The 10,353-nt window shown below is 43.9% G+C and overlaps 1 protein-coding gene and 1 long non-coding RNA gene across 2 annotated transcripts in view; one reads left to right on the top strand and one right to left on the bottom strand.

Annotated features, from left to right (window-relative positions):
* Positions 1 to 10,353, bottom strand: part of LOC309365452 — a 258,469-nt gene that overhangs the window by 68,749 nt on the left and 179,367 nt on the right. The gene's annotated exons all lie outside the window — the stretch shown is intronic.
* The window catches only part of TMF1 (TATA element modulatory factor 1), a 23,695-nt gene continuing 14,127 nt past the window's right edge, over positions 786 to 10,353 (top strand). Inside the window, 5 exon segments of the mRNA XM_081901430.1 lie at positions 786 to 1,162; positions 6,195 to 7,438; positions 9,292 to 9,395; positions 10,219 to 10,325; positions 10,328 to 10,344. Coding sequence (XP_081757556.1) covers positions 997 to 1,162; positions 6,195 to 7,438; positions 9,292 to 9,395; positions 10,219 to 10,325; positions 10,328 to 10,344 — 1,638 coding nt within the window. The 5' untranslated portion in view covers positions 786 to 996.

Here is a 10,353-nt window from a genome sequence, read left to right on the forward strand (position 1 = left end):
GTCAAAAGACCTGTTTTACATCTTCTGTCAAGGAAGTTACAGATAGGTAGCCGTGTTGGTCTGCCATAGTCAAAACAAAAAAAAATCCTTCCAGTAGCACCTTAAAGACCAACTAAGTTAGTTCTTGGTATGAGCTTTCGTGTGCATGCACACTTCTTCAGTATCTGAAGAAGGTTTTGTCAAGGAAGTGTTACACAAGGGGTCTACTCTTTAATGTCAGCAGCTGCACTTTTCTGGGCTGAAAGGTTGGGTTTTAAATTGTAAGTCAACCGAAATTCTGGAATTATTGTGGCTGGATAACGTGTAAAGGGGTCTCGTTCCAGAACATGGTTCAAATAAGGCTTCGGGGGAAATATTCATAAAAGAATGGCCCCTTTCTGCTTTGCCCTCTTGAAACCGACCCGTTTGGCTTTTCCGAAACGCGATTTCCTGCAGGAAATTTTAAAAGAGGGCAGGGTGCAATATGCGGCGACCGACGCCAAATCACTTTAAAAATACCTATTAAATAAGGCATATTTTATGGGCTTCGAGCAGAGCTACGAGCAGCCAATGGGAAGCGACAATTACGTATTAGGGGCGGGGAAACCAGGTGCCTCGCCCGTCGCTACGACGACGTTGGCGGCGCAACGTCACCAGGAAGCGAGGGGGCCGCTCCCCATAATGACTGACGCTCCGGGGAAGCTATGGCAACGCAGGCCCGGCGTCACGTGAGCGAGGGCGCCGGCTTGTTTTGCTACGTGGAAGGCGGAAGGGCTTTGGCGCATGCGCGTGCTGGGTTGGCGGGGGGGGGAGCGTGCCGTCGGCGTTCCTGCCTGGCGAGCTGCCTTATCCGGGTCCCCCGTCGCTTCTCTCATGGCGGTCGGTGTCCTGCGGGGCTTCGGCTGCAGCAGCTGCGGCTAGAGGAAGGGGGAGCGGGAGGGAGGAGGAAAGGTTGCGCGCAGGTCGTGAGCCGTGGCGGGGGCCGGAGCAGCCACGGCGTCGGGGGCGGCGTCGGCGATGAGTTGGTTCAACGCCTCTCAGCTCTCGACCTTCGCCAAGCAGGCTCTGTCTCAGGCGCAGAAGTCCATCGACCGGGTGCTGGACATCCAGGCCGAGGAGGAGGAGGAGGAAGGCGGCGAAGCGGCGCAGGGCGGAAGCGCCCCGTCCCGACCGCGAGAGGCGGGTAGGTGGAGCCGCGGGGAGGACTCGCCTCAGACCCCGCAGGCGAGGAGGGCGGCTGAGGGAACCGCCGACCATCGCCACCCTGCCTCGTCCGCAGCCGCCCGTGGTTGTGGTCAAGCGAGGAGAGCCTCTGCACCGGCCCTGACTGGCGTGGCCAGTCCTTTTCCTCGCCCCGGGGGTTATTTGGTTTTATTTTCTCCTCCACTCCGCTCCCAAACCACCCTCCGGCAGCGGTTCTCAACCTGTGGGTCCCCAGATGTTGTTGGACTACAACGCCCATCATCCCTGACTACTGGTCATGCTGGCTAGGAATGATGGGAGTTGTAGTCCAACAACATCTGGGGACCCACAGGTTGAGAAACGCTGCCTGGTGCCTTTCAGAGGCTTTGGCTAAGATATGGGGGTGGGGGTGGGGGCAGGAATTAATGGGTTGGGTTTTTTTGTGTATGTGTGTGTGTAGGTTATATTGTGATTTTATGTTGTGAACCCCCCTGAGATGATCTGGTACAAATAATCAGTGCTTTTCCACCCTAAAAAAAATGTTTAGGGGCACTCTCATTTTGACTCAAGAAAATCACCATTTTATAGTTCGAATTGGGAAAATAAATACAGTAAATGGACAAAGCTGGATTCACAAACTGTTTAGGGTACCACCAGAAAAAACACTGCAAATAATAATAATAATAATAATTATTATTATTATTGCCCTCCAGTGCATATTCACTTTTTTTGAATAAGCACCACCAGATTGCAATGACACTTTCTGCATAAGTAGGAGGGTGCTGCAAGATGTCCTCCATAAAACAATATTTGCTGTTTTTCCAATATGCCTGCATATTCATATAATCTATAAATTTTCCTTTGTAAGTAACAGACATAGTAGTGGCATGAAATAAAAAGATACGACCTCACATTGTTGCATCTATACATGCCCATCCTCTCAGTCTTGGTTCCACTCTCCCACTTCTCTCTTGACCTGGTAATTGCCTCATTCAGTTTTCTTTCGATACACTCATTTTTATTTTCATTTTAAAAAAGCTCCTCTTTCTTAATTACATGCTTCCATTCCTTCCTTCACGTAACTTCAAGTTATGAAGTTGTTTCTTGTCCTGCCCCATCTCAAGGGATCAGGACAACACAGCAAATAACAACAGACAGTTGTTGTCTTGTTGGGCTGTGTATGTGATAAAGGGGAGCCTTGTGTCAGTCTTGTTGGGCTGTGTATGTGATAAAGGGGAGCCTTGTGTCAGTTTAAGTTTATTGCTTAGTTTTTATAATACTGTAAGGCTGTTTCCCATACACATACATCAAGTAGAATAGAAACATTGCCACCCAACCCCAACCCCACTCACCATGCCCCCCTCCACCTCTTTCTTCCTAATGCAACACTAATGTCTCAACAAATGAAACTGATTAGTAGAAAATGTAACTTGAAAAAGAGACATTGCACATACTTTTGTAAACCAAGAAATCTTTAATTAAAAATATGTTAAAAAACAAACGGACGGTGGTTCTGTATTTGCATTGTGGTATAACTGGCCCTGTTCATGCCTGTGTTGGTCTTATCTTCTACTTAAGATCATACATAGCTACTCTGTGTTATTAACTTCAGTATAGCCATTATGTTGTACAGTAGCTAGTCCCAGGGGGGCTTTGGAAATGTTTTTCTCAAACAGCGGCTTCTATACCACATGGCAAAGCTTGAAATGGGTTAAAATATTGATTGCCCGTGGTACTGAAAAGCTAGTGAAAAACCCTACTAATTTGAGTCATCAGATATTGATTAAATTTAATGTTGTGATCTTTAGAATGAAAACTTTATAATTACATTCTGGTTTACTCCTCTTCCCACAGGGACATCTGGGACTCTTTCTTCAACTCACAAGCCCAGCCCATTGTACCACTGTTGCTTCCTTAGTGTATCTGTACTAATTTCTTGGCACCTAACTAGACAGTAGTTGCTATCAGCCACCCCTATTTGCATCTCCCAAGTAACATTTGGCAAAATAAATAACTGACGTGTCATTGTTTCTAGCATTTCCCACTCTTGTTTGGTTCCTGCTGCTTACATGAGGGTGATCATTAAGCATGACGGCTCTTTGTGCATTTTATTTTACTGGCAGAGTATGTGAGAATGTGAGCTAGCAGTAGTCACAGGTATCCTATAATTGGTAGCAAGGCCTTCAGTTTCATTTTTCTTTTGCATATTTTACCTGACACGGTCACATGTTCCTTTCCAAAAGCATAATACTAGCCTCTCAATGAGCATGTGGTTACCCTTCAGCTGCCCACCATGCCAGACATCATCTCCTGCTCAGAGTCTCTATGGTATACAACAACCTTGCACAACCTGGTGCTCTCTAGGTATTTTGGGCTATAACTCCTATCAGCCTTGACCATTGGACATGCTGGCTGGGGATGACAGGGACTTCTCGAAAACATCTGGAGGGCACCAGTTTGGGGGTGGCTGCTGTATGATTTCTGAAAGAAGGGTCGTTGACATAATTTCTGCACTGTTGTGTTAGTCTGAAATCAAGGGTGTTTTTGTCTGTGGCTTATTTATAAAATATTTCATATAAATAAATAAGCCACCTTTTAGAACGAAGACCTCACGAGGTTTCTGTCACATAAATATAGAATCATAATATGTAATAATAATATAAAAAGGAACATGCCTTTCTATGGCAGTCCATTCTATTGCACTGTTTATGTTCTCTCAGGGTGTTTTACACAAGCCTTTTACAGCCCTTATTCTGGGTGATAAAGAGTTATTGTGCCTGTTTCAGTATGTTTGTGCATGGTGTTGCCACTTTAGCAATTGTTGGTCTTGGATTCGTATAATCAGTTCTTGCTCTTTCCTCTCCCTTCCTCATACTCTTATTTGCACACTTCCTTATGCATTTACTTTATAATTTGAGTTGTGTGCTGTTTCCTCCTTGCGTCATTTTTTCCTGTTGATTATCTGAAAAGCCTTTCATTTCAACTCTTACTCTAGGTAAAGGCATCCATGTAGATACAGATGCTGACCTAGGCCCCTTTGGGCGAAAGGGCAGGATATGGATCTAATAAATAAAATGATGGCTAAAATCCAGAGCACCACATGGCTAATTCTATGCACTCAGCAGGGCTGTTTTCAAAAGTTGTCTTAATGCAATATTGGGAGGACACTGGAGAATAGCTGTTTAATTAAAAACAACAACAACACAAAAAGTGCTGCTTGGTTGTAATCTCTATCTTTTTAGCATATTGGGTGATCAGATGTAAACCTTTGCCCAGACTTATTGAACACCACACAACTAAGTCTTGTTTGCATTAATCCCACAGCTTAGATTTATTCCTATACTTACGTTTCAGGAATATTGTCCAACATATACAGTGGGGGGGGGGGAGCCCTGTTCTACACCCTATACCTGCACTAGAGCTTCATGTGGTCAGGTGTGTGTACATTTTGCTCATTCAACACCAAAAAAAGTATTGGTGCCAAGTATGAGCATGCTGTTGTATGAAAATAGCATATAACTTTAGCTGTCAGCCATTAAGAAATCAGTGTGGTTTTATTTATAGTGCAGAGGTGCCCAATTTTGTGCCATATCTAAATCATGACAGGTTATGAATGAATGAATTTTATTATTTCAGAGTCAGACCAGTTCAAGCCCACATACAATATCAAGGAAGTCATAAAACACGATAGGAATACATTTGAATTTGCAGTTAGGTATAACAGGGACAATTAAGTATAACAGGGACAATACAGTTAAAAATATATATAAATTAAAACTTGGTCACTAACATATAACTTAAAATTATCATTTAAAACCTTAATCATTACGATAGCACAGCTTGTTCCCTAAGTTTTATGGCAATCGCACAGAATTTGGCTACCCTTAACGTGATTTCAGAATCTTTGTCCTCTACGAGGGATTTTAGACATTTAAGTTCAGGTTCATTTGGAGATTTTTGCATAGTATATCCTCGTAGAAACGGCAGCGTAACAAGGCATGAGAGACAGTTTCCACCTCCATCAAAGCCGCAGGGGCAGACTCGTTCCGCATATGGTTTACCCTCAAATCTGCTCTGCAATAAGGCAGATGGCAGCACGTTGAATCTAGCAAGGGTAAATGACCGTCTGTATTTAGGTATTTGTAATTTTGACAAATAATTTGCTGGGGTAAATCTTCTCCCATTATCTTTTATTGCTGGGTGTTTGTTTATTCATCTCGCTGATGTGGCACCCCAAATTCGTTGGCGGATTATTGCTCTAGCTTTCTCATAACCTACAGCTATCAGTGCCTGTGGGGAAAACCCCAAGCCTCTTAGCTTTTCATGCAGTGTAGTTTTCCATTTGGATTAGTTTCCTAAACGGCCTCGGCCCAGTATACCTGAAGGAGCGTCTCCACCCCCATCGTTCTGCCCGGACGCTGAGGTCCAGTGCCGAGGGCCTTCTGGCGGTTCCTTCATTGCGAGAAGCAAAGCTACAGGGAACCAGGCAGAGGGCCTTTTCGGTAGTGGCGCCCGCCCTGTGGAACGCCCTCCCATCAGATGTCAAAACGATAAACAACTACTTGACATTCAGAAGACATCTTAAGGCAGCCCTGTTCAGGGAAGTTTTTAATGTATGATATTTTAGTGTTTTCTGGTTTCTATGGAAGCCGCCCAGAGTGGCTGGGGAAACCCAGCCAGATGGGCGGGGTACAAATAATAAATTATTATTATTATTATTATTATTATTATTATTATTATTATTATTATTATTATTCCATTTTCATGCAGTGTAGTTTTCCATTTGGATTCATTGAGGGGAGATTGTGTCCAACCCCAAGGAACCATCCATAATTGGACACATAATTGAGACACAATGTGGGATAAGTATGTCATAGCTGCACCAAAGATGCTTCAGGAAAGGAAGTAATATCAGTGTGTTTTTATGCAGAAAAAAGTGAAATTGGGGCTAATGACACTTTAATATTTGTGAAGTCTGTACAATGCATTTAACTTCTAAAATTTGTTTTTTCCTTTTCCTCTCATTGTTTTAGGAACAACTTCTCTTACGAGTGGAGGATGGGATACTTCTACCTGGGGAGCCAATGCAGATACAGAATCTCAAAGTCCGCCAATATCATCTCCTACAGCCATCACCAAGCCTGTTAGGAGGACTGTGGTAGATGAATCAGAAAACTTCTTCAGTGCCTTTCTCCCATTAACGGATGTTCAGAGCATACAGCAAAGTCCAGTGGTGTCTAAGCCACCCACCAAATCGCAGCGACCCAAAGAAGAAGTAAAAAGCACACTAGAAGAATCTCTGCATGCTGACCTGCCAGAAACAGAAGGAAAAGATTTCTCTGTAATTTCACCTGTGGAACTGGGAAACTTCAGTAATTCCCAGGAGAAGTTAGAAGAAGGTAATTCAGTACTTGATATCGATGGCAAGCATAATGAAGATGAGCATGAGGAAAACAACACTAAAGACGCTGATCAAGAAGCATCTCCTCAGAATCTCAAGGTAGCAGAAGCCACTACTATTGTGAAAGCAAGTTCAGGAAGTGAAGAACCTGGTCATATGCCTGACATCTCCACACAACCTCTGCCTGCAGAGACAAAGAGTATAGGTTTGGAAACTAAAGAGCGAAAAAGTGAGGATCGGCAAAGCAATACGCCTTCACCTCCAATTAGCACTTTCTCCTCAGGGACGTCGACAACTAGTGACATTGAAGTTTTGGACCACGAAAGTGTGATAAGTGAAAGTTCTGTAAGCTCGAGGCAAGAGGCTGCCGATTCGAAAGCCAGTCTTCACCTGATGCAAACTTCTTTTCAGCTTTTATCCGCGTCTGCTTGCACAGAATATAATCGCCTTGATGACTTTCAAAAATTGACTGAGAGCTGCTGCTCCTCTGATGCTTTTGAAAGGATAGACTCATTCAGCATGCAGTCTTTAGACAGTCGGAGTGTGAGTGAAATAAATTCAGACGATGAATTGTCGGGTAGGGGATGCATTTCGGCATCTGTAACCCTCAGCCCTTCAACACTAAAATCTGAAGAGCCTGAACCTATAAAAAGCAAGTCTGACCAAATCTTAAGTGAAATTATTGCACTACCCACAGAAGAGACAGAAATGGAGGAAAGTGGGCGAAGTGCAACCCCTGTAAACTCAGAGCAGCCAGACGTCTTGGCTGTTTCTGTGCAAACTGATGGACAGACTCAGAAAGAGGAGGTGGCAGTACATTGGCCCAGTGCTGAAAAGCTGTCAAGTGTAGAGTGTGAAAAAGAAGAGCTTTGCAAGGTAACCCCAGAACTGTCATTGTATACATCTTTCTGCTACCCTGTTGATATGGTTATTCCCTTTTTACGTTTGGGAGAAGAGGTGCAGTAAGATTATTCAGGCAGATTGCTGAAGGCAGCACGGTTGCAGGCCTCTTTCTGTTTTGATGTCATGAAATTATCCTTTAAATAATAGTAATAATAATAATTTATACCCCGCCTGTTATGTGTGTCGGCGTGGTTGCTCGAGAGCAATCAGGCAAGACTCCCCGTTGGTCTTTTCAAGGCTTTATTATCTGTCCAAAATGTTCACAGTGCAGATTGACTCAATTCCATGTCTGCTCAGTCGCTAGAATCTGGGAGTGGGCGGTCCTTAAACTTTCCCCAGCAGAGCAGTTTTTTGACCCCCATCCTACGCCTCCCTTCTCTGCGCGTAAGCCTCCTGCGCAGAGGGCGTGGGCAAAGGGGGACCTGCTTCCCCCCCTGCTTTGCTCAGGTTCGGTGTTGCGGCTCTCCCTTGCATCTTCCGAGCCCTGCATCCCTTCCCCACTGGAGGCGTGGCTTCGCTCCTCCCCGGAGGACAAGCTGCTTCTCACCATCTTTGGCGATCTTTGGTGGCTCCCTGTAACCCAACTGCCCTTCCACCTCCCGCCTCTGAGCTGATGGCAGTTCCATGACACGGCCCATCTGGCTGGCTCCCAACAGGATTAAAAGCACAATAAAATATCAAACATTAAAACCTTCCCTAAACAGGGTTGCCTTCAGATGTCTTCTAAAAGTCAGTTGCTTATTTCTTTGACATCTGATGGGAGGGGGTTCCATAGGGCAAGTGCCACTACTGATAAGGCCCTTTGCCTGGTTCCCTGTAACCTCACTTCTCGCAGGAAGGGAACTGCCAGAAGGCCCTCGGAGCTGGGTCTCAGTGTCCAGGCTGAATGATGGGGGTGGAGATGCTCTTTCAGGTATACTGGGCCAAGGCCGTTTAGGGCTTTAAAGGTAGAGTTTGCTGATTGTGTGCATTTATATATATATCTGGTTACTCTAGTATGTATACAGTGTTTGGGAGGCTGAGGAGATGTGCATAAGGATTAATGATGCATGAGTATTTTTCTAGTAAATCAATTGGAATCCTGTGAATTAAATTGTAACAATCATAAATGGTACAATAGCTTCAGTTTCTTTCAAGTGCGTTTAAAATTGAAGATGAATAGTATGTCCAGCAAAACATTTCCATTGGAAATCAAAATGGATCAATAGCCAGTGATATTCGTCCACTTTCCACAACAGAAATCTTATCGTTCAGTGGGTTTCTCCTTCCTCTGCTACCCCACAGCCACTCCTACTGCATTCCTTCCCCCCCCAAAAAATCTACTCCACCTGAGTTTCCTACATAATTTATTTTTATTACATTTATCTCTGAAGAGCTCAAGATAATATGCATGGTCCTCTTCTGCATTCTGTTCTCACAACAACCCCCCTGTGAGGTAGTTTAGGCTGAGAGAGTTAGCCCAGAGTCACCCAGTAGGCTTCATGACTAGGAATTTGAACCTCAGTCTCTCCAGACCTTCTCCGGCACTCAACCACAATCTATCACCACATCTCTATATACCATATTCAGTTGGTTGTATCTTAAAAGATCAGAAATGTACCATATTCAGTTGATTGTATCTTAACAGATTAGAACTTAAAATGAGTTAGGACCGTGTGGGAAAGACTAAAAAGAGGCACAGCATATATGGCGTAAAATGTCTTTTGTTGCTTAAGAAAATACTTGAGTGGAACTTTGGGCATTGCTTCTATGATGCTGCCCAAAGAGATCTATCTTTCAGCCATCTTACCAGTCTTCTCAGCTTCTGTGTCTTGAATCTTCTTCAGATTATTGATTCACTGACGGAAAAACTGGAAATGAGGGAAACTCGCCTGTTAAGTGTTAGTAAAGAGAAGGCACGCCTAGAAGAAGCTTGTGATAATCTTAATGAGTAAGTTTCAAATGACAACATTCATCCTGTGGCTCTTCACATCATGTGAAAACATTGTGAACCATTTTTTTTTTTGTTTGAGAAATGCATTTGGTTGGTCTTTTGTATAATGTAGCTTTTGTGTAATTTGAGCTAAACGGATTGTAGCAACCCATTTAAAAACTTGAAAGGGGTTGATAGATGTCAGTGACTGTATGGAATTTTAATTGATGATTAAGTAATGTAGCCACAAGGTGATTTTAATAAAGCCCCATCTTTTTCCCATGAGCTGCCTCAATAGGCATGCTTCTAGGGCAGGCTTCCGCAAACTTGGCCCTCCAGATGTTTTGAGACTACAGTTCCCATGATCCCTGACCACTGGTCCTGCTAGCGAGGGATCATGGGAGTTTTAGGCCAAAAACATCTGGAGGGCAGAGTTTGGGGAAGCCTGTTTAGGGGCTTGATAAGGCCTGTACTCCATAGTCATATAAGAAAAGCATGATGGGGAAAAGCTTGGTTGTGTGAGGTCATGGTTATACGTTGTTGCATGAATGGAGCTCCTCAGATGCTAGTGCGTTGTTAAGTGCTTTTGGGGTGGGTAGAGGAATACTGGAAAGCAAAACAGATTCCTGTGATGTCCATTGGTCTATTTATTCAGATAAAAAGTTGAGGGATTGAATTAGAGAAATAATTCCTCCTTGCTTTTCTGTTGCCTTGATCCCTCTCAGGGAGAAAGAGGGTTTGCAGGTGTGAGTGGGGCGTGTGTGTACATTTGTATGAATAAATTCTGCTTCCCATTTGAAATGTTATGCACAGTCATATGATGGAAATGTTTTTTGTTTAGTGAAATCATCAAGATGAAAGAAGAGAACAGTAGCATTTCATCTCTTAAAGAGGAGTTTGCTCAGCGAATAGCAGATGCAGAGAAAAAGGTTCAGCTAGCATGCAAAGAGAGGATACAGCAAAAAAGGTAACACTC

Source organism: Podarcis melisellensis (genome assembly GCF_964234715.1).
Source record: "Podarcis melisellensis genome assembly, chromosome: 2".
Taxonomy (NCBI): Eukaryota; Metazoa; Chordata; class Lepidosauria; order Squamata; family Lacertidae; genus Podarcis; species Podarcis melisellensis.